Source organism: Sciurus vulgaris (assembly GCF_902686455.1).
Source record: "Sciurus vulgaris genome assembly, chromosome: 1".
Classification (NCBI taxonomy): Eukaryota; Metazoa; Chordata; class Mammalia; order Rodentia; family Sciuridae; genus Sciurus; species Sciurus vulgaris.
In genome coordinates this window covers 122,873,648-122,898,927 of record NC_136461.1, presented here as the reverse complement: position 1 = coordinate 122,898,927, position 25,280 = coordinate 122,873,648, and the positions used below count along the sequence as shown (strand labels likewise).

General features: G+C 39.2%; 1 protein-coding gene and 2 long non-coding RNA genes across 3 annotated transcripts in view; 1 reads left to right on the top strand and 2 right to left on the bottom strand.

Annotated features, from left to right (window-relative positions):
* The window catches only part of FCRLA (Fc receptor like A), a 38,283-nt gene extending 17,014 nt beyond the window's left edge, over window positions 1-21,269 (bottom strand). Inside the window, exon 1 of the mRNA XM_079106176.1 lies at window positions 21,040-21,269. Coding sequence (XP_078962302.1) covers window positions 21,040-21,103 — 64 coding nt within the window. The 5' untranslated portion in view covers window positions 21,104-21,269. The remainder of the gene's footprint in view (window positions 1-21,039) is intronic.
* On the top strand, window positions 3,107-5,225 carry LOC306641245. Its single transcript, XR_013758096.1, has 2 exons — window positions 3,107-3,261; window positions 5,061-5,225. It is a non-coding gene; the product is annotated as an uncharacterized lncRNA (long non-coding RNA).
* LOC306641249 lies at window positions 5,261-5,889 on the bottom strand. The gene is made up of 2 exons (XR_013758097.1): window positions 5,853-5,889; window positions 5,261-5,809 (listed from the first exon to the last, which is right to left on the bottom strand). It is a non-coding gene; the product is annotated as an uncharacterized lncRNA (long non-coding RNA).
* Window positions 21,270-25,280: the final 4,011 nt, after the last annotated feature.

Sequence of the window (25,280 nt, the reverse complement as noted above, 5' to 3'; positions counted from 1 at the left end):
TGTTAGCGACATCTGATTAATTTGCAAAGTTAAAATGCTAATTGTTAAATAACATTAAGTATTCTTAAGTCCTTAAATTCCATGGAGTAACATACTTAAACATTATTGGTGTTTTCATAGGTTGGCAAATTTAAAAGGGTTTAAAATTGCTTTGTGTCATTGCTAAAAACAAGGTTTTTAAGAGTTATGCCCTAACAGGTAAAACCCCAAAAACTGGAGGGTGAGCGTTCCATCTGCTCCCTTACCACTTCCCCCTGCTCCCCCTCCAGTTCTGCAAAGCTCCAAGGAGCTCTTAGATTTGGATTTAGAGTTACCATCTCCCCTCTCACTGTGTTTCAGTTACAGTACTATAAACAACAAAGTATTTTATCTTGTTAAAATGGAGTAATTTATCTAAATTCAGAAATTTCGTAAAAGTTGTTTCAGAATGTGAACAAAAAGGGGTCAACAGATAGGAAAGAGAAAATAAAAGGCTCTAGAAATGGAACTATATTTAGTGTAGAACAAAATCTTTCTGGATAAGAAAGTGTTTATATGATGAAATACATAAGGGTCTAAGTAAGTGCTAAGAAAGTCTGTGTAAGTGAAAGAATGGACATTTTTTTAAGCTGTCTGTTTTATCTCAACTCCCTAAGGTTTCCCTCCCAGTAATGGGAACAAAGCCCTTAAAGCTGTTCTCTGTTCCCAAACAGAGAGTAAAAGAGTAAATTGAGCCTGATAGCCAGATAGTGCTCAAACAGTAGGATTACCAGAAACTATTGACCAGAATCTACAGCCTGTTGTAAAACATTGTGAAACATGTTGTCAGCATACCCAGACCCCCTTTGAAATTTTCTGGCAGCTTTGTTCCCCCTTTTCCCCCTTTCATGTGTGACCCCTCCCGATGTGTGGCTTCTGCCTTTATAAACCTACAAGATTTTCTGGTAGGGACTCGACTCCTCGAGTTGGGTCCCAGCGCGCTGGAATAAACACCTCTTGCGGTTTGCATCAAGTGACGCCTCCTGCGGTTGATTGGGGTTGCCGTCCATCCATGGGACAGAGTTGGGGTTTCCTTTTTGGGGGCCTTACATTTGGGGGCTCGCCTGGGATAAGATGGCCCCCCCTCATCCGCGGAGTCGACCTTGGAGGTAAGAAGGGGTACCCCGAAGTTGTCTGTCTTTGTCTTGTGTTTTGTTAGTTGGTCTGGTTCTGTGAGCGCGCTTTCGGTTTCGGTGGCAGCCGTTCGGTGACTCGTGAGAGTGGCCGAACAGTGGCCGGCAGACGTGCCTGGGGGGCCACAGGTTGCAGCCCTGGGGGACGCCCTAAGGGTGGAAGGAGAGCCAGGGACGCCTGGTAGTCTCCGTCGGTAAGGGCGCTGATGGGGTTCAATTGGTGGATCAGAGATTGGCGCCCGTCTGTATCTGGTTCTGTTGTGTGTTTGTGGCGGAGGTGGAGGAAGGGTTGGAACAACTGGGGGGTTCTCAGCCCGGGCTACTCTCGGGTGGACCCCAAAGGTTCCTTCTCTGGACTCCCCCTCCCGACAGCCCTGAAGGGTAACTTAGCAAAGTAGCTTCGGTCTCAAAAGTAATGAAAAATAAGGTCTCATAATTTTAACATCCAACCTGTCCGGATGAGATGGCTAAAATGCCTTAGACACAGAGTTTCTGTTAAAACCTGTTAGATCCTTCCAGATCTCAGTCCAGGCTTACATTGAAATATAAATAAAAGAAGCCTAAAGGCTCAGTAGGAGACCGGTCTCAAACCCAGGGAAAGAAAAGGTAAAAAGAGTCTTTAAAACTCCAGCAAAGTAAATGCTATATTTTTAATTATATGTTTTTTTGAGCTCATGATTTTTTGATCAGTTCTATTTTTTATTCAACTAGAGTTTTTGACCATCTGTTACACTGCAATGGAGATTCACCTATAAAGTTCCAAGGGCTTGATTTTGTGTTATTTGTATGTTGTGCTGTCTGATGTCATGTTTTGTCTGTATCAAAACTGAGCGCTCCTAAAATTAAAATTTAAAAATGGATCCAGGTACTTTTAATTCACGTGATTTAAAAAAGGTTCAAATTGGGTAAACTAATAAGAGTAAAATGTCTTTGAAAATAACTTGCAAGTCTCTAGGTGGTCAAGCTAATAAAATATTGATGTTAATAAAATGTCTAATATCAATTGTTTCTAGGACTTTTCTTCAACAGGGAAGAGACAGCAAATACTGTTCAGGACACTTGTCTGATATCTTGTTTTTTTTACAGAATAAGTGAATTAGAGTTAACATGCATGGGATTACTCTAATGTGTTTGTAGAGACATCTGATTAATTTACAAAGTTAAAATGCTAATTGTTAAATAACATCGAGTACTTTTAACTCCTTAAATTCCATGGGGTATCATACTTAAACATTATTGGTGTTTTCATGGGTTGGTAAATAAAAGGGTTTAAACTTGCTTTGTGTCATCACTAAACTAAAAACAAGGTTACTAAGAGTTATGTCCTAACAAGTGCAATTCTATATACAAAGGGTCCCAAAAGTTTCAACTGTGTTTCAATTAGAGTACTATAAATAACAGAATATTTAATCTTATTAAAATAGAGTAATTTATCTAAATTCAGAAATTTCATAAGAGTTGTTTCAGAATGTGAACAAAAAGGGGACAACGAATAGGAAAGAGAAAATAAAAGGTTCTGGGTATGGAAATATATTTAGTAAAAGGAAAAAGGAAATGTTTCTGGGTAAGAAAGTGCTTGTGTGATGAAATACATGAGGGTCTAAGTAAGTGCTAAGAAAGTCTGTGTAAGTAAAGGTCAAGTTTCAACAAGTTTGTGTGTAACTAAGTTGGTTATATGTATGTGAGACAGCTAAAACTATTGAAGGTTTTTCCTAAGGTGAAATACTAACGTTCTGATATAAACCAAAGTTTAATCTATATGGTAGAATGACATGGTAAAATGACAAGGATTTGAAACACTAATTTACTCTTAACTTTGTGTCTATTAAGTTTATTCTTTAGAACAATTAGTCTTAAAAATTGGGTCGTATACAATTATGGTTAAACAACTATTATAGAGTATTGTACTTTGTTACAGAGTCTACATTTCTCTTTAAAAACTCAATTTGGTAAGATAAAAGTGTCAAGGTATTTGTGAAATGGTCACTAGTTGTATATTAAATGTGTTCATATTTTTCAGGACCACAAGTTTTTAAAGCAAGGAATTTATTAAGCTCTGCTATCCTCCAGATTAAACTTGTCTGTAATGGTAATCTTAAACTTATAAAGGGTAAATTTTATTGGGGATTTATTTCTTTCATTTAATGTTCTATTATAGGACCTGCTATCAATAGGGTATGTGTAAAATTTGTTACTTTTTACACTGAGATAAAGAATTTCAAGTGTAAATGTATTTCTAAACATTAGAGTCTGATTTGTTTAAAGGTTAATATTGTGAAATATGAAAGAAACATGAAAACATTTTGCCACTTAATCACACAAAAGGAAAGTTAAAAGCTCTCTCAGCCTTTCTTTGATTCATGTTTTAGATACTATGTTAAATTGTGTTAATTATAAAGTTTATATAGACTCAGGAAACAGTATATGTAAACTACTTAATGGTATTTAAGGAAAAGAAGCAAAGATCAACATCAGAATTAGAACACTTAAGATCTGTAAAGACCACGCCTTACCTGAGATAAGGCTCTGCCTCCCACCTCACTGTGTGTAGAATAGCTCCAAAATAAGCCAGAATTGGGAACAGGTAGTTAGTGTAGAAATAGGGGATCAGGTCAAATTGAGGAAATGGCCATAAAATCATCTGCCTCTGGAAGTTGGAGACTGCCCCTGGAAGAATGGAATGTCAAGGATCTCCGGAGCCCATTGATTACCAAATTTACCTGCCTTTATCAAGGACTGTTTACCAAGGACTGCAAACAAGGGGCTGCTAATTGGTGGCCCGCCCCTTGGGCTCTTGCCTGCCTGAAATCACCTAGTCACCTTCATCAGGGAAGAGTAAGTGCTGTATAGGTACTAATGCTTAGGCAACAATACCAGTCCCTCCGCCAAGGAAATAGCTTTGGAGAAGAGTATATAGAGACAGAAGTTCCATGATTAGAACTTACCAGAAAAGAAAATGGGGAAATGAAAGAATGGACATTTTTTTAAGCTGTCTGTTTTATCTCAACTCCCTAAGGTTTCCCTCCCAGTAATGGGAACAAAGCCCTTAAAGCTGTTCTCTGTTCCCAAACAGAGAGTAAAAGAGTAAATTGAGCCTGATAGCCAGATAGTGCTCAAACAGTAGGATTACCAGAAACTATTGACCAGAATCTACAGCCTGTTGTAAAACATTGTGAAACATGTTGTCAGCAAACCCAGACCCCCTTTGAAATTTTCTGGCAGCTTTGTTCCCCCTTTTCCCCCTTTCATGTGTGACCCCTCCCGATGTGTGGTTTCTGCCTTTATAAACCTACAAGATTTTCTGCTAGGGACTCGACTCCTGGAGTTGGGTCCCAGCGCCTGGAATAAACACCTCTTGCAGTTTGCATCAAGTGACGCCTCCTGCGGTTGATTGGGGTTGCCGTCCATCCATGGGACAGAGTTGGGGTTTCCTTTTTGGGGGCCTTACATAAGTAAAGGGCAAATGTCAACAAGTTTGCATGTAACTAAGTTGGTTACAAGTATGTGAGACAATCAGTTAAAGCTGTTTAAGGTTTTTCTTAAAGTCAAATACTACTGTACTGATATAAACCGAAGTTTAATTTATATGTTAAATTGACAAGGATTTCTTAAAGACACTAATTTACTCTTAACATTATATCTGTTAAGTTTCATAGTTTAGGAGAATTAGTCTTGAAAATTGAGGTTTATAAAATTATGGTTAAACAACTGTTAAAGTATTGTACTACACTAGAGTTTAAATTTTTCTTTCAAAACTAAATTTGGTTAATATAAAGGTATCAAGGTAATTATGAAATGGTCACTCTTTGTATATTAAATGTGTTCATATTTTCCAGATATACATCTTTATTTATCAAGCTGCTATTCTCCAGAATAAACTTGTCTGTAATGGTAATTTTAAACTTAAAGAGTACATTTTATTGGGGATTTATTTCTATCATTTAATGTTCTATTATGGGACCTATTATCAATAAGATATGTGTAAAATTGGTTATTTATTTCACTGAGATAAAAATTTAAATGTAAATATATTTCTAAGAGTTAGTGACAGCCTGATTTGTTTAAAGGTTCATATCGTAGAAGGTGAAAACATTTCGCCACACAAAAGAAAAGTTAAAAGCTCTCTCAGCCTTTCTTTGATTGATTCCTGTTTTGGATATAATGTTAGACTATGTTAACTAATGTTCATATAGACTCAGGAATCAATATATGTAAACTTCTTAAAATGACATTTAAGAAAGAGCGTAATGTGCAATAGCAAAAAGGGGACAACAGTGACTGAGATTGGGGTCTCTGACCTCAAGACTGTAGCATGCCTGGTGCCTGGGAGTGTTCCTGTGCAGGAGCACAAGATGCCTAACTGCTGTGGCAGTGCCCTCCCTGGGGAGGCTCTGTACAGGAGTCCTATCAGCTCTTACATTGATCTCAGGCACACAGCTCTTGGGCAGAAAGAAATCATTTTGCTAGATAACCAGTGTTTCATCAGCTCCCTTCTCTAGTTCCTGCCCACCTTACAGTAACTTTGGACAGTGGACTTCCTTGAGAGCTACACAGAGTTCCTAACATCGCACTTTGCAGTTGTGAAAAAAAGTTACGTAGATGTTCTAGTCTCTGTAACTTTCCTGAAAACAAAGAATAATGCTTACATGGTCTTTAACCTAATAATAAGACATGTTTGGATCTGCATTTCCATCAGAGAACAGAGCTCCATAAACCTTTATTTTCTAATACTCCTTTGCCCCTCACTGAACTTGAAAATTTGGTCATGTTGGTCATGGCAAAGGGGCCAAAAAAAAAAAAAAAAAAAAAAATTAGCTTCAGGATTAGAACATTTTACTTAAGATTTGTGAAGAGCCCTGCCTTACTGGAGATAAGACTCTGCCTCACCCTGCTGCATTTTAGAATGGCTCCAAAGTAAGCCAGACTTTAACTCATTTAAAGTTGTATCCAAAAGTTTGATGTTTGTTGTAAAGATTACTGTGATCTCAAACAGGGTATATAATGTAGAACTCAGCCAAAATTCAAGATAGCTACTATATAAGCTAAATATGCTTTTACTCTTACTAATTTCATTTTGTAAAACTGTTGCCTGTTACTGTTTGCAGAAGTAGCTGCTTCCAGAACATACAACCTAGGTAACTTGTGATAATAGGCCATCACCTACAAAACAGATAGTATGTGGTAGTACTTTAATAAAAGGGTAAATAACTGTAAAGTTATAAGCATTGAAGCTAAAGCCCAGTACTATTACTTTATGACTGGTGAGACTGACTTGCTGGATGGTTAAGATCAAACTTAGAGATCGAGATTAAATACAAGGGCAAGAAAAGCCAGTATTTGGGTCCTGCCCTCAGTCAGCCTGAATCCAGGGAACAAGAGAACTTCTCTAAGGAGCTTTGCAACTCTGGGTCACACAACCTCCTGATCAGGGAGATTCATGAGACCACTGGAGGATAAAAAGCCAATCAGTGCACTGCTGCAGAGGAGGGTCATTGGAAAAGGGAGACATCCCTCATGCTTCCAAGGGAAGTCACCTCATCAAGGAGACCCTGCCTAATGAACGGCACTAACTGAGCTAAGAAGCTGCTCTTAAGTTCTCTATGAGTGACCCCTGTGGGAACTCAGCTGACTCTTTAATAGGCAGGAACAGGTCACATCGACCAGCTTGATCTTAGACACCTAACAAAACAGTTAAAACCAAAATATAGCCATACTTGGGCTTTTAAAAGAAATAATAGTTAAATGTAACTGAAGATGTACACTTGTGTTAGCCCACTAAAATTAAGAGTGGAAGCTACAAAAGAAAGATTCTTAGGCAAATGTGCCTGATAACTATCAAGAGAAACTGCCAGAGTCAGAGATTTTAGTCAGCTAAAGGCCTACAGATACAGGTAGGCTTAATCTATGTTTGCTAGTATGATTATCTAGCCCTAAGTAACAGAATATAGAGATCTCTACTTAACACAGGCTACACCAATAAAGGGATATTTTACAAAAATCAGACGACATTAAGTAGCTTAACTATATTTTCTAGGGACATCAATAACATTAAGAGTTAAATGTTGTGTTTACATTCCTGATAACCTGGACAATGTTAAAGTCCCCAAATAAAGGCCTTGTCCTCTCCAGCCTTTGCTAGGCCTTGTTATGGGAACAACTTCTCAGTTCTTCCACCCCCTGGTGAGGAATTACTGACTTCTGTCATCTTTATGATATTCATTGGCATGTTCCAGATGCTGCAACATTTACTTCATACCAATCTCATTTCAATACTCATGTCTTTTTGTTCTTCTCCCACCCCAGATGACTTTACAACCTGTTCTTCCCCAACCAGACTTCTAGCTTCAATTGACCTGATTTTTAAAAGGGAACTCCAAACTGCTTGCCCCACGCTGCCCCCTTCCAGCTCAAAGCAGCCAGAATGGTCATCACCCCCTTTCCCGACAGCAGCAAGGAGTTCCTAAAATTAGAGGTGAGGAATGAAGCCAGATTGGGGACAAGCAGTTAGTGTAGAAATAGGGGATTGGGTCAAATCGAGGAAATGAAGGCCATGAAACCCATCTGCTTCTGGAAGTTGGAGACTGCCCCTGGGAGAATAAAATGTTAAGGATCTCCTAAGCTCATTGATGACCAAATTTACCTGCCTTTAAAGACTGTAAGCAAGGAGATCTATGTGCAACTCTGGGAGAAGAATGTTGGTTTTATGCTAATCATTCTGGAGTAGTGAGGGAATCCATGGCTAAGGTCAGAGAGGGTCTCGCCAAGAGAAAGCGAGAGAGGGAGGTCCAAGAAAATTCATTTGAAGCATGGTTCAATAGGTACCCTTGGCTTGCTACCCTAATCTCTACCCTAGTAGGCCCCTTAGCTCTGCTTTTGCTTATTTTAACTTTTGTACCCTGCATTTTAAATAAGTTAATAGTTTTTGTTAAGGACAATGTAAGCATGGCCCAACTAATGGTGCTGAGACAACAACATGAGAGAGTACCAGCCCCAGAAGATGAATATGCGCGACACCCAAATAAGCATGATTCCTCATTATGAACAACTGAAGGTGGGATATTTGTGCAGTTAACTGTCTTAATCACCAGGATGCAGGCAGTTATGACTGCACCCTCAAGAGCCAATACAGCACAAACAGGACTGCTGGGTCCCGGTGCTTATCGATGTTGTTAAGAGATATTTGTCTGAGGAATGTGCAGCTGCCTAGAAACCTTATCTATCAAGGACAGGAGGGCCTAAACCTGACTCATCTCCTGCATAGTTCACCCCTTCCCTCCTCCCTTCTTCCTCTAGGACCATTCAGTTCTGGCAGGACCCAATGAGAATCAAATAGATTGGCAGGACCCAACCAGAGGAGGACTAATGTTTAGCTGTTCAAATGTTAACCAATAACGTTACAGGTCTTTGTGTGTGAATGCTTGGAAATCTTTTTTTTTTTTTTTTTTGTGGTGCTGGGCCAACTGAGCTATCTCCCCAGCCCTTGGAAATCTCTTAAACAGAGGGCTTTCTCGCCCCTCGGGGCCGCTCCTCACTCAGCCATTGCAATGGTCTGAGAGGCTGGTTGTGGTCCAGGCTCGAGCTTGCAATAAAACCTTGTTGTGTGTCTTGCATTACCGTGTGTGTACTTTGATTCTCTGGGGATCAGTTGATATCGGGGACCAGTCAATATTGGACCCTAACACTGGTAAAGCCACCTGCCAAGGCAAGAACAAAAGTGGGAGAGAGAGAGAGAGAGAGAGAGAGAGAGAGAGAGAGAGAGAGAGAGACTCCTGTCGGCGGGGCTGGGGGGATCCAGAGCTGGCGCTTTAGGGAGTGAAGGTGTCTTGCTCTTTTAGGCTTCCTTTCTTCTCATGTCCCCTCCTCCCACCCTGCCTACCCGGTGACCAAAAGGGCAGGAAGAGAGCCATCCAGGGGTTACAGCTCCCTGTTTTCCATATCTTCAGGAAAAGGCAGGAAAGGAATTGTTCATGGGGCACTCATTAACAACTCCTTGCTGGGAGGAACAATTCCCTGAAGGCAGGTGACCTTGGCAACAGGTGAGGAAGAGGGGGAAGTGTTCTGGAGGTATTAGCATTCCATTTCCTTTTGAACCAGCCCCCATCTTCCCAATCCCACCCATTCATCTATCTATATTAACTGCCTGTCCTTTGTCCTACTCTCAACTAAAGAGACTTATTCTACTGATGGTTTGTTTTTTTCCTTCTGGGTGAGCAGCCGCCCACTAAAAAGTTTGGTGGGGTAGGGGAGATACAGACTGATGGATATAAAACTCTATGATCAACAATATAAACTTAAATATGCATATTAAATATATAAGGCTTCCAGACATCTCGTCTCTTCCAGTAGAAGTATTTTTCCCTATTCCTCCTTTTAAGTATAAAAAGACTAAAAAGTGGAAAGAAGGTCAGATAAACTAAGGAAACTGGGGCCTGAGGAACATAACATGGCAGTGAGTTTTCTGGGTTTTCTTTTTGTCTCCTGTAACCCAGACCTGGATCTGGAAAGCCAGCAAACCCAGAAATGCTGAGGGGACAAACAACAAAAGAGCTTCCACAGAAGTCTGCTCTCTTAGCCAAAAGACCAGGAAAGGACAACCTAGCACAACTGGGAACATTCAGACAATCAATCCTCTACCACATCAATCAAATGGGGGCGGGGAATCTGTGACACCACCCATAAAAGCACCTGTTTTATGTCAGATTTTTCATTGTTGTGACTAAAAGACCTGACAAGAACAATTTTAAGGGGGAAAAGTTTAGGGGGCTCATAGTTTCAGAGATCTTAGTCCATTGAAAGCAGGGTCCTTTTCTCAGGAATGGCGGTGAAGCAGAATGTCATGGTGAAAGGGTGTGGTGGGGAAAGCAGCTTGGGAACATGGCACCAAGAATCAGAGAGAGAGAGAGTGCTCTGCTCAACAAGACCAAATACATACCCCAGACACTCCCACAGGGCCCCTTCTCCACTAGCCATACCCTACCTGCCTATAGTTACCACCAGTTAATCCCTATGAAAGATTAATACACAGGTAGGTTGAACCCCTTATAACCCAATCATTTCATCTCTAAACTTTCTTGAGTTATCTCACACATGAGCTTTTGTGGGGGAATGCCTCATATCAAAATCATAACAGCACCAGATAAAATAGACTTCTGAGCAAATAAAAGTAATAGAAATAGAGAGGGACTTTCTATCAAAAGGGTCAATCTACCAAAAAGACATTCTAGCAACAGAGTTACAAAATACATAAAGCAAAATGATAGAACTAAGAGAAGTTAACAAATCCACAATTATATTTGGAGGAACCAACACCCCTCTCTACAATTTATAGGACAAACAACTAGACAGAAAATCAGTGACAATGTAAAAGAACTCAACACCATTAATTAGCAGGATTTAATCAATGTTTATAGTATAAACACTCCACTCAACAACAGTGGAATATATATACTTGTCAAGTACACGTGGAATATGTAACAAGATGGACCACATCCTGGGCCAGAATAAACTCTCAACAAATTTAAAAGAATTGAGATTATATAGAGAATGTTCTCCAACCACAATTAAACCAAGCTAGAAATCAATAACATAAAGACAAGAGGAAAGTCTTTAAACACCTAGGAATTAAACAACATATTTCCATATAATCCATGAGTCAAAGAGGAAGTCTCAAAGGAAATAAAACACTGAACTGAATGAAAATGAAAATATAACATATCAAAACTAGTGGAACACACTTAAAACAGTACCTAGAGGGAAATTTCTAGCAATAACTGCATACAAAAAAAAAGAGAAAAATCTCAAATCAATAACCTCAGTAATCTAGAAAAAGATAAAATAACTTCAAAGAAAGTAGAAGAAAGGCAATTATAAGGATAAGAGCAGGAAATAATAAGCTAGAAAACAGAAAAAATCAGTGAAACAAAAAATAAACGATCTTTATTGAAAAGATGTTACCAAAATATGGATGAAATGGAAAAATGATGATAGAACCTGCAGAGGTCAAAGGAATAATAAAGGAATACTACAATTTAAACATATACATTTGACAATTTAGATGGAATGGATTAATTCCTTTAAAAGTACAAACAACCACAATTCACCCAAAATGAAATAGACCATGTTGAGTTTATTCATAGAATTTAAAGCTGGTTCAATGTTTTAAAATCAATCAATAAAATGCACCAGATTATCAGGGTAAAGAAGGAAAATCACATGATCTTGTCAATCAATGACAAAATAGTCAACACAATCAACATTCTCTCATGATTAAAAAATAATTCTCAAAAAAAAGATGGGGGAGAACTTCCTCAACTTCATAAAGAACATCTACGAAGACTTTCAACTAATACCATATTTAACAGTGAAAGACTGCAAGCTTTGCTCTTAAGACTGGAGATAAGACAAAGATGTATGTCTGCTGTCATCATTCTCATTCAAAATACAGCTAAAAGTTCTAGTTAGTCCAGTGAGGTAAGAAAAGAAAAGATTGAAAATAAATTAAACTATATGCTCCCATACAGATTGAAAATAAATTAAACTATATGCTCCCACTTGTACATGACATGATTGTCTACTTAGAAAATCTCAAGAATTCATAAAAAACACCTAGAATAAGTGAGTATTCAGGAAGGTTGAAATATATAAGATGAACACACAAAAATCAGTTGTATTTTGTTGGGACTAATGAGACATTAACTAACTCAGGCTGACTCCTTACTCCCTAAGGCAAGTGAGCAAGATCAAGGCCTCAAAGGCAGTTTCAATAGTTAATGACGATGAATCGGACCACCCTCAAGGATTGGTTAACAACAGTTCTGAGAACGTGATCAGCTCGTGCTTGCCATATAGTCCAATGGCACTCTCGCCTGTGTGAACCTCCCTGCCTTGCTGACCTTTAAGCTGATTGGTTCCTGCCTAGCCCCCACCCTACATAAAAGCTGTGTGACTCCTTCAGTAAACGAGTTCCTGCTGTGATGCATCTCCCTGACACATCTGATTGTCCTCCACAGGGAGGGCTGGGAGCCGGCAGTCAGTCGGCCCTACCTATCCTGGTCTGACCTTGTTGGGGAGTGTCCCCTTCCCTTGTCGCAGGTTGAGAAGAGCAAGGGGGCTTAAGACCTCGACAGTATTTCTCATACCAGCAATGAACACATGGACTGTGAATTCAAAAGCAATACCATTTTCAATCACTAAAAAGAAAAAGGATATATCTAAGTATAAATCCAAATGTATAAATATACAAGTCTTGTGTGATGAAAACTACATTATACTGATAAAAGAAGTTTTTAAAATATTGAAATAAATGGAGAAATATGGTAATGTTTATAGATTGGAAAAAGTATAGTAGTCAATTTTGCTCAAACTAATGTATAAATTCAATGCAGTTCCTATCAAAATCCTAGTAAGATTTTTTTGTAGATATAGACAATATTATTCTAAAATGAGTGTAGAAAGGGAAATGAACTAGAACAGCTAGAACAATTTTGAAAAGGAGGAGGTAGTGTAAGGCCCCCCAAAAAGGAAACCCCAACTCTGTCCCATGGATGGACGGCAACCCCAATCAACCGCAGGAGGCGTCACTTGATGCAAACCGCAAGAGGTGTTTATTCCAGCGCGCTGGGACCCAACTCGAGGAGTCGAGTCCCTACCAGAAAATCTTGTAGGTTTATAAAGGCAGAAGCCACACATCGGGAGGGGTCACACATGAAAGGGGGAAAAGGGGGAACAAAGCTGCCAGGAAATTTCAAAGGGGGTCTGGGTATGCTGACAAAATGTTTCACAATGTTTTACAACAGGCTGTAGATTCTGGTCAATAGTTTCTGGTAATCCTACTGTTTGAGCACTATCTGGCTATCAGGCTCAATTTACTCTTTTACTCTCTGTTTGGGAACAGAGAACAGCTTTAAGGGCTTTGTTCCCATTACTGGGAGGGAAACCTTAGGGAGTTGAGATAAAACAGACAGCTTAAAAAAATGTCCATTCTTTCATTTCCCCATTTTCTTTTCTGGTAAGTTCTAATCATGGAACTTCTGTCTCTATATACTCTTCTCCAAAGCTATTTCCTTGGCGGAGGGACTGGTATTGTTGCCTAAGCATTAGTACCTATACAGCACTTACTCTTTCCCTGATGAAGGTGACTAGGTGATTTCAGGCAGGCAAGAGCCCAAGGGGCGGGCCACCAATTAGCAGCCCCTTGTTTGCAGTCCTTGGTAAACAGTCCTTGATAAAGGCAGGTAAATTTGGTAATCAATGGGCTCCGGAGATCCTTGACATTCCATTCTTCCAGGGGCAGTCTCCAACTTCCAGAGGCAGATGATTTTATGGCCATTTCCTCAATTTGACCCGATCCCCTATTTCTACACTAACTACCTGTTCCCAATTCTGGCTTCATTCCCCCCTCTAATCTCAGGAACTCCATGCTGCTGGGGAAGGAGGTCGATGACCGCTCTAGCTTCTTCGAGCTGGAAGTGGGTGGCGTGGGGCAAGCAGCTTGGAGTTCCTTTTCTAAAAATCGGGTCAATCAAGGGGTCCCAGGAAGAAGCCTGGTTGGGGAAGAGCAGATTGTAAAGTCATCTGGGGGCGGCTGCTTCTATGATAGAAGAACAAAAAGACATGAGTACTGAAATGAGATTAGCACAAAGTAAATGTTGCAGCATCTGAAACATGCCACTGAGTATCATGAAAATGACAGAAGTTAATCTCTCACCAGGAGGTGGAAGAACTGAGAAATTGTTCCCATAACTAGGCCTAGCAAAGGCTGGAGAGAACAAGGCCTTTATTTGGGGACTTTAACATTGCCATAGATGTCCCCAAAAAATATAGTTAAGCTACTTAATGTCATCTGATTTTGTAAAATATCCCTTTATTGGTATAACCTGTGTTTACTAGAGATCTCTATACTTCTGTTACTTAGGAATAGATAATCATACTAGCAAACATAGATTAAGTCTACCTGTGTAGCTTAGGAAGGTCTTAAACTGACTAAAAACTTCTGACTCTGGCAGTTTCTCTTGATAGTTATCAGGCACATTTGCTGAAGAATCTTTCTTTCATTTGTAGCTTCCAGCCTTTATTCTAGTGGGCTAATATAAGTGTACATCTTAAGTTACATTTAATTATTATTTCCTTTAAATGCCCAAGAATGGCTATATTTTGGTTTTAACTGTTTTGCTGGGTATCTAAGATCAAGTTGGTGAAATTGACCTGGTTCCTGTCTTGTTAAAGAGTCAGCTGAGTTCCCACAGGGGTCACTCGTACAGAACTTAAGAGCGGCTCCTTAGCTCCACCAGTGACTTTGATTAGGCAGGGTCTCTTGATGAGGTGACTTCCTTTAGAAACATCAAGGGATGTTTCCCCTTTTCCATGACCCTCCTCTGCAGCAGATGCACTGGATAATTGTTCATCCTCTAGTCTCAACAATCTCCTTGATCAGGAGGTTGTGTGACCCAGAGTTGCAACGCTCCTTAGAGAAGTTCTCTTATTCCCTGGGTTCAGGCTAACGTTGAGGGCAAGACCCAAATATGGACTTTTCTTGACCTCTGTATTTAACTCCAATTTCTAAGTTCGATCTTAATTATCCAGCAAGCCAGTCTCACCAGTCATAAATTAAGAGTAATGGGCTTTAACTTTAATGTCCATAACTTTACAATTATTTACCCTTTTATCTAACTGGAGTCTGCATTAGTACTGGAAGTTACCACTATCTATTCTATAGGTGATGGCTTATTATCACAAGTTACCTAGGTTGTTTGTTCTTGGAGCAGCTACTTCTGCAAAACATTAACAGGTAACAGTTTTACAAAATGAAATTAGCAAGAGTAAAAATATATTCAGCTTGTATAATAGCTATCTTGAATTTTGATTGAGAACTACATTCTATCCCCTATTTGAGATCACAGTACTTTTACAACAAGAACCAATCTTTTGACTATAACTTTAAATAAGCTGAAGTCTGGCTTATTTTGGAGCTATTCTACACACAGTGAGGTGGGAGGCAGAGCCTTATCTCAGGTAAGGCGTGGCTCTTTACAGATCTTAAGTGTTCTAATTCTGAGGTTGATCTTTGCTTCTTTTCCTTAAATATCATTAAGTAGTTTACATATACTGTTTCCTGAGTCTATATAAACTTTATAATTAACACAATTTAACATAGTATCTAAAACATGAATCAAAGAAAGGCTGAGAGAGCTTTTAACTTTCCTTTTGTGTGATTAAGTGGCAAAATGTTTTCATGTTTCTTTCATATTTCACAATATTAACCTTTAAACAAATCAGACTCTAATGTTTAGAAATACATTTACATTTGAAATTCTTTATCCCAGTGTAAAAAGTAACAAATTTTACACATACCCTATTGATAGCAGGTCCTATAATAGAACATTAAATGATAGAAATAAATCCCCAATAAAATTTACTCTTTATAAGTTTAAGATTACCATTACAGACAAGTTTAATCTGGACGATAGCAGAGCTTAATAAATTCCTTGCTTTAAAAATTTGTGGTCCTGAAAAATATGAACACATTTAATATACAACTAGTGACCATTTCACAAATACCTTGACACTTTTATCTTACCAAATTGAGTTTTTAAAGAAAAATGTAGACTCTGTAACATAGTGCAATACTCTATAACAGTTGTTTAACCATAATTGTATACACCCCAATTTTTAAGACTAATTGTTCTAAAGAATAAAACTTAATAGACACAAAGTTAAGAGTAAATTAGTGTTTCAAATCCTTGTCATTTTACCATGTCATTCTACCGTATAGATTAAACTTTGGTTTATATCAGAACGTTAGTATTTCACCTTAGGAAAAACCTTCAATAGTTTTAGCTGTCTCACATACATATAACCAACTTAGTTACACACAAACTTGTTGAAACTTGCCCTTTACTTACACAGACTTTCTTAGCACTTACTTAGACCCTCATGTATTTCATCACACAAGCACTTTCTTACCCAGAAACATTTCCTTTTTCCTTTTACTAAATATATTTCCATACCCAGAACCTTTTATTTTCTCTTTCCTACTCGTTGTCCCCTTTTTGTTCACATTCTGAAACAACTCTTATGAAATTTCTGAATTTAGATAAATTACTCTATTTTAATAAGATTAAATATTCTGTTGTTTATAGTACTCTAATTGAAACACAGTTGAAACTTTTGGGACCCTTTGTATATAGAATTGCACTTGTTAGGACATAACTCTTAGTAACCTTGTTTTTAGTTTAGTGATGACACAAAGCAAGTTTAAACCCTTTTATTTAACCAACCTATGAAAACACCAATAATGTTTAAGTATGATACCCCATGGAATTTAAGGAGTTAAAAGTACTCGATGTTATTTAACAATTAGCATTTTAACTTTGTAAATTAATCAGATGTCTCTACAAATACATTAGAGTAATCCCATACATGTTAACTCTAATTCACTTATTCTGTAAAAAACCAAGATATCAGACAAGTGTCCTGAACAGTATTTGCTGTCTCTTTCCTGTTGAAGAAAAGTCCTAGAAACAATTGATATTAGACATTTTATTAACATCAATATTTTATTAGCTTGACCACCTAGAGACTTGCAAGTTATTTTCAAAGACATTTTACTCTTATTAGTTTACCCAATTTGAACCTTTTTAAATCACGTGAATTAAAAGTATCTGGATCCATTTTTAAATCTTAATTTTAGGAGAGCTCAGTTTTGATACAGACAAAACATGACATCAGACAGCACAACATACAAATAACACAAAATCAAGCCCTTGTAACTTTATAGGTGAATCTCCATTGCAGTGTAACAGATGTTCAAAAACTCTAGTTGAATAAAAAATAGAACTGATCAAAAAATCATGAGCTCAAAAAAAACATATAATTAAAAATATAGCATTTACTTTGCTGGAGTTTTAAAGACTCTTTTTACCTTTTCTTTCCCTGGGTTTGAGACCGGTCTCCTACTGAGCCTTTAGGCTTCTTTTATTTATATTTCAATGTAAGCCTTGACTGAGATCTGGAAGGATCTAACAGGTTTTAACAGAAACTCTGTGTCTAAGGCATTTTAGCCATCTCATCCAGACAGGTTGGATGTTAAAATTATGAGACCTTATTTTTCATTACTTTTGAGACTGAAGCTACTTTGCTAAGTTACCCTTCAGGGCTGTCGGGAGGGGGAGTCCAGAGAAGGAACCTTTGGGGTCCACCCGAGAGTAGCCCGGTCCGAGAACCCCCCAGTTGTTCCAACCCTTCCTCCACCTTGTCCGCCACAAACACACAACAGAACCAGATACAGACGGGCGCCAATCTCTGATCCACCAATTGAACCCCATCAGCGCCCTTACCGACGGAGACTACCAGGTGTCCCTGGCTCTCCTTCCACCCTTAGGGCGTCCCCCAGGGCTGCAACCTGTGGCCCCCCAGGCACGTCTGCCGGCCACTGTTCGGCCACTCTCACGAGTCACCGAACGGCTGCCACCGAAACCGAAAGCGCGCTCACAGAACCAGACCAACTAACAAAACACAAGACAAAGACAGACAACTTCGGGGTACCCCTTCTTACCTCCAAGGTCGACTCCGCGGATGAGGGGGGGCCATCTTATCCCGGACGAGCCCCCAAATGTAAGGCCCCCCAAAAAGGAAACCCCAACTCTGTCCCATGGATGGACGGCAACCCCAATCAACCGCAGGAGGCGTCACTTGATGCAAACCGCAAGAGGTGTTTATTCCAGCGCGCTGGGACCCAACTCGAGGAGTCGAGTCCCTACCAGAAAATCTTGTAGGTTTATAAAGGCAGAAGCCACACATCGGGAGGGGTCACACATGAAAGGGGGAAAAGGGGGAACAAAGCTGCCAGGAAATTTCAAAGGGGGTCTGGGTATGCTGACAAAATGTTTCACAATGTTTTACAACAGGCTGTAGAGTCTGGTCAATAGTTTCTGGTAATCCTACTGTTTGAGCACTATCTGGCTATCAGGCTCAATTTACTCTTTTACTCTCTGTTTGGGAACAGAGAACAGCTTTAAGGGCTTTGTTCCCATTACTGGGAGGGAAACCTTAGGGAGTTGAGATAAAACAGCTTAAAAAAATGTCCATTCTTTCAGTAGAAGGGGAGGGAGAAGAAGCAGGGGGAGGAGAAGGAGGAAGGGGAGGAGGAGAAAGTGAAAGAATGGACATTTTTTTAAGCTGTCTGTTTTATCTCAACTCCCTAAGGTTTCCCTCCCAGTAATGGGAACAAAGCCCTTAAAGCTGTTCCAGGAAACAGCCCCAAACAGAGAGTAAAAGAGTAAATTGAGCCTGATAGCCAGATAGTGCTCAAACAGTAGGATTACCAGAAACTATTGACCAGAATCTACACCCTGTTGTAAAACATTGTGAAACATTTTGTCAGCAAATCCAGACCCCCTTTGAAATTTCCTGCAGCTTTGTTCCCCCTTTTCCCCCTTTCATGTGTGACCCCTCCCGATGTGTGGTTTCTGCCTTTATAAACCTACAAGATTTTCTGCTAGGGACTCGACTCCTGGAGTTGGGTCCCAGCGCGCTGGAATAAACACCTCTTGCGGTTTGCATCAAGTGACGCCTCCTGCGGTTGATTGGGGTTGCCGTCCATCCATGGGACAGAGTTGGGGTTTCCTTTTTGGGGGGCCTTACAAAAGAAGTTGAAGGGATCCGTTTAAATGATTTCAAGACTATGTAGCTACAATAATCAAGACTGTATGAAATCTGTCATTGGTAGTGTACACCTGTAATCCCAGCTGAAGGATTATGGAAAATATTATTCCTAAAAGACAGCACCCCAAGAAAAACACAGGGACAGTGTGGCTCGGGAGGAGGAAGGGGAAATTGGCCAAGCATTAAACCTCTCCCTGTTCACCCTTTCCCAATCACAATGGGCCCTAAACTTAGACCTTCTCCTATGGCTAATTAGTCCTAAACAGAAACACAGCAAATACCAATGGGCAAGATTTGAGTACTCATCCCTGGGATCTGGACTCCTATCTCCCCAGAAAACAAGGAGTTTCAACCTTTTTTATAGCTACTTTCCTGAATTAAAGTTTTAATCTGTTCAACTAGCTCCTGACTGTCAAAACTGCATATACACAGCTCCCAATGATTACATAATTGTACCCTATAAAACCAAAATCCCCTCTGTAACTGGCAGCCGTTTTCCCCATCTGGAAAATGGGCCCCAAGGGCGCCCGAATCCGTGAAGGAATAAAGGCTTCTCTGAATCCGTAGAGGTCTGCTTCCCGTCTTTTTGCACTTATACCAGCTACTCTGGAGGTAGAGGCAGGAGGATCCCTTGAGGCCCCAGTGTTCAGGACTGTAAGTTCCTTTCAGATGCAGATGTCTGTACCAAGTATCAGTACTGTGATCTCACCTGTGTACAGCCACTGCACTTCATCACCAGAAACCTAGCCAGATCCTGTCTCTTAAAAGCAACAACAACAACAAAGTATTAAATTGGGTACTGGGCATGGTGGCCCATGTCTGTAATTCTTGGGAAACTTAGCAAGACTTTGTCTCAAAATTAAAAATAAAAAGAAGTAGGGATGTAGTTCAGCGGTCAAGCGTTACTCTGTTCAGTCCCCAATATGCAGTGAGGGTGGGGCGAAGTATTAGAAATGAGAAAGGCAATATTTTTTGAGACTACAATTTATTTTTTAAAAATCAAAGCAATTACACCATATGAGTTAGAAAGCAAAGGAGGACAATTAAAAACCCTCAATTTAATTTTATGACCACTCCAATAAGCTAGTCTTTTGACAAGCTTAATTAAGAGAAATAGATAAAAAGATGCCTTTATCTTATTCAACTATTCAATGTTATTTTACTATCTAAGAAGAGATGTTGGAATGACCTAAAATCATGGTCATGCTGATATTGGTTTTGGAAATCAGGACCAGGTCCTCATCCCCCTGGTGTTGAAGATTAAACACCGGAGAAACACTGAAGCAAGAGTAGAAAGCAAGTTTTATTTGAGAGACAGAAAGACTTCTCAGGAGAGAAGGGCGCCAGAGCTGGGTATCAGTGGGAGAGGGCGGTCTTGTCTCTTTATAGATCTCAAATTTTCTCTCCCCCTCACACCTCCTCTTTCCATACAGCTTAAGTGCCCAAAGGCAGGAAAAGGGCAGCCAAGGAGTAATCATTAGTAACTACCTTGTGTTGGGAGGGTGATTCCCCAGAGGTGTTAGCAACCAGTTAAGAGGGGGAGAAGTGCTCTGGAGGTGTTAGCATCTCATTTCCTTTCCTTTGATAATTAACCCTCATTTTCCCAATCTCATCACAGACCACCTGTTCTTCACCCTATCTCAATTTTATAGAAAATTGAGTTATAGGGAATTGAGTTTATTTCCCTAAAGAGAAAAATGTTGATGATTAACAAGTTAATTTTCCTGGAAGATCTTGGAAATGTTCAGGAACTAAAGGGATCATGTATGAGAGAGAGAGGGAGAGGGAGAGGGAGAGGGAGAAGATATAAATAAGGGAATGTGGACTGGGGCTGTAGCTCAGTTGGTAGAATGCTTGCCTTGCAAGCACAAGGCCCTGGGTTTAGTTCACAGCAAATAATAATAATAATAATAATAATAAAAATAAGGGAACGTTCTGAAAATAAAAGATAGTAGAAAAGTTTGCATAAGGAGAAGTTAAACACTTAAGAACTTTTCATGTGACTACTTTTCCCCATCATAGTTTAATTCTCAGGAGAAACTGAACCAGTCAGCAGCTGCAGGTGAGTTTAGGTGAAATGAGTGACTCTGAGCTGCAGCATTGATGGCATCTGCTCTATCACCTTTGCACCCTGTCTTAGGATGCCTCTGACAAGCAAGTAAGGGAATCAAGAACTAGGAAGACATAAGATTCAGAAAACAAGAAACAGACATGGTAGAGTACTTACTTAGCATGTAGGAGGCCCTGTTGTTGATCCCTAGCACTGCAATCAACCAATAAAAATAATACATACAAAGGACTGAAGAAGGGAAGTCTCAGGAAATCAGCTATATAAGGATCCTAGAGAGCAAATGACCCAAATTAATGTCAGAGAACAGAGAACTCCAGGAGAGACATCTTGCTGAAAAAAAAGAAAGAAAATGCAAAACTATTTGATGCATTTTCCACATGGAAAATATCAAGCTTCTCACACCTAGTAAACAAAACAAATGGCAAAAATGAAACATTTATTATCTATGAAGGAAAAAAAAGATTGTTCAAGAAAGGAAATGAAGCTGGGGTTGTAGCTTTAGGTGATAAAGCTAAACCTATTTTGGTAACGGGTAATGTCAGTCTCCTAATCTTTAGTGATTTACAAATGGGCAGTTCTACTACAGTATAGTGAGAAGATTTCTGCAAGGTTTCTGGGAAAGATTTTATTCTCAAGAGACACATAAAAGTCATAGTTAGTGCCCTTCCTACATATCTGAGCATAAGGCTTAGAACCACTGTATTCATCTTGCTGATAATCCAAGGGCATCACCAAGAGAATTGCAGAAAAACAGGCCCAGAATCTTGATATAAAGAGACACTCTGTCTCTGGACTTTTTGTTATGCAAAGATAACATTTCCTTATTGTTTAGGCCAATTTGATTCATGATTTCCTGTTATTTTCAAGTCAAGTCATCCTGATAAAATAAAGAAAATTCCACCAGGTACAGTGGCACGTGCCTATAATCCCATTGACTCAGAGGCTGAGGCAGTAGGATCCCAAGTTCAAGGCCAACCTCAGCAATTTGTGAGACCCTCAGCAACTTAGAAAGACCCTGTCTCAAAATAAAAAATAAAAAGGACTGGGAATATAGCTCTATGGTAAAGCACCCTTGAGTTTAATCCCTAGTACCAAAAACATAAAAAAAGAGAACCAAATTCTGAAGACCATTACCAAAATGGAAGGCACCTGATCTTCTGGATCAGGGACTGCCTCAAAGAAAGAAAGAAAAAGGCCAAAAGCTAGTAACGAAAGGGGAGATATAAGTAAAAAGACATAAATTACCTAAAAAAATAGAAGAAAATGCAGTGTAGTGCTGCATAATAATAAAAATTGATTTCCCAGGAAAGTAGTAAAGATAAACCAGTGTACTGTAGCTTAGTGATTGTATTTAGCCTTAATTGGGATGTAAGATCCGAAAATTGTAGCCATTTCAATTGTAACCCTTTCCTTTGCCCACCCCAATTTTAAAATTAGCCAATCAGGTAGATTGTAACCCAGAGCTCCTCCTATCAGAGCAAGGGATGTGCTGCCCAAGGTGTAAAAACAGGTGGACTGCCTCTCAAATGTGCCTGAATGTGCTTGTTTGCTAGGTTCAGTAGTGGTCCTTTTGCAGGAGGAAAGTTTGCCTTGCTGAGCTACTTTGGAGTATATTTGATTCATTGTGGCACCTTAGTATTTCTAAGGTACTAATTCCTAGCACCACAGAAAGAAAAAGAAAATAGAAAATTCTAAATTCTAACCAGACCAATAATGGTGGGAAAAAAGTTTCTCAAAAAAGGTACCTGTAGGAAAGAAAATAGAGGAGAAGTGACTCATCTTTAAGACAAACCAAACCTGTGAAGAACCCTCTCCCCACCAGGGAAACTGAGACCTGGCTTCCCTTACAGCCTGGGATAGATATAGGGGAGTGAGGGATTGGGGGCATCTTGCCGTTAGGCGGTTTGTAATGGTTAATTTGAATTGTCAACTTGATTGAATCAATAGATTCCTGATGTCTTCTGGGTGCATCAATGAGGGTGTGTCTAGGAATGATTGGCATGTGGGTAACAAACTGAAATGGAGACCCTCTCTAAGCATGGGCAGCACTGTCCAATAGGATGGTGGCTTAGATGGAACAAAAGTTGGAAAAGACAAGGAAACAGCAGCAGATTCATGCTCCATTCTTCTTGAACAGGTTCTTGAATGGATTCTTGATTGCTGCTGTGATTGCCTGAGGACATCAGACTCTTGCTCTCTCACTCTTTCAAAAAGGACTCTGCCAGTGATTCTCCAGGGAGTTTCCAGAAACCTTCCATCCTGGACTGAGGTAGCACCATTGATCCTTTTTGTTCTGAGGTTTCAGTTTCTTGGACTTCAAGCTACTGGTTCCCCCAGGTCTCCAGCCTGCAAATGGTCATTGTGAACTATCCAGCTTCTGGTAGTGTAAACCAATCTAATAAATCCCCCTTTTATATAAATTCATACTTTCTATTGTTTCTATTCCTCTAGAGAACCCTAATACACTATTGCGAGGGGGTTATCAGGGAAGGAGCCAGTGGTCATCACCTCCATTCTTTGAGGTAGTCACTGTTTCATGTCAAACCAGGTGTTCAGTATTCTATTCCTGGATAACGATTTCTTTGTATGATGATGGAATATTATCTGGGGTTCTTTTGTATGATGATGTATAGTCTGGGGCTTATGGTCAGCCTGAGTCAGAGTGCCCTTCAGATGACTCTTGTTCTAAGTTGGAGGATATGTTTCAAAATGGTGTTGCCTATGTCAAGTTCTTCCTAATAGTACCAAATCCATATGATATGATAGGGGAATTCTATCATCTAAATGCATAAAGAGCTATAACTTGGGAAGACTCAATGTAATGCAGATGTCAAACCTCACCCAAATAATCCATATATACAATGTAATTCTACCAATATCTTAATGGTATTATGGAATTCTAAAGTCCATCTTGAAGAGAAGCAGCAAAATAACAGCAAAGAAAATCTTGAAAAATAAGAATTAGAGAAAACTTGACCTTCTATATACCAATGTACACAAGTTGCAATAAATAAAAATGTGTTATTGATGCAGAAATAGACAAATAAGGTTATAGAAGAGAGGACAAAATAGATCTATATATGGGAATTTAGAATGATAAAGGTGGTATTTCAAATTATTGACCTATTTATTAAATTATTAGGATAACTGATAAATGGAAAATATTATGTGAGCCTTACCTTGTACCAAATCCAAAAGTAATTTCCAAGCATATTAAAGATATAATGTTTTTAAAGTGTTTAAAATTTCTAGATAAAACCTAATAAGATTTCAAGGAAAGGTAATACATGTATTACCTTTTTGAACTCTTAAGATGAAGAAAGTTTTCTTTATACTACTATTATAAAATACTACAGGCTGGCTGTTTTATAATTAACAAATTTATTAAGTCACAGATCTGGAGGCTGGGAAGTCCAAGATCAAGTAACTAATGTCTGGTGAGGGTCTTCTTGCTGTATCACATCATCCAATGGTGAAAGGCAAAGAGAGGCTAAAAGAGCAAAAATGGTACAAATACATCCTTTTATAAGGAACCCATTAATTGCAATAACAAACCTATACCCAGAATAGTGGCAGTAATCAATTTGAGGACAAATCTGGTGGTTTAATAACCTTTCATTAGAACCCATCTCCCAATTGCTGCATTGGTGATTGTGTTTCCAACACAATCTTTGGGGAGACACATTCAAACCATAGTATTAAGTACACCACATAACCCAGAAACTATAGAAGTTTTATTCATTAACTCACACAACAAATGTTTTTTATTCTAGTCCTTGGGATATACCAGTAAATAATACAAAAACCTTGCCTGCATTGAGTTTGCATTTTAGTATATATGTGAATATCTGAGCAAAAAAATGCATTAATTACATATAATGATAGATACCTTGGAAAATATAAAAGCAGAGTAATAGTAGTGGGGAGAATGCTCAGGGGAGGCTTTGCTTCTGAAGAGGATATTTGAAAGCACTAACCAGATTCCACAGAGCATACTCCAGTAGGTCTTTTATTTTAAAGGCACAATAAGAGATCTAAGTGTGGGGGCACATGTCCCTCATAGCAGCACTCAGGAATCTGAGGCAGGAGGATCACTAGAGTTCAGTCTGGGCAACATAGCAAGACCCTATCTCAAAATAAATAAATAAACGAGTAAATGTGTTCTTAGGTAACCAATAGTAGGAACATTGGATAATATTCTAATCAGGTATCATAAGGTAACCAATGGGAGTGAATGGGATAAGGTCTTCAATCTTGTCTGTAAAGGGAAGAGAATACCCCACAGCTCAGCATATGAGACCCTAATTTCCAGACATGGGGGCCTTGAGCCTCTCTCCCTCACTCAGACCACTCAGGTCTACCTTACTTTCACTTTCACCTTCAATAAATCTATACTT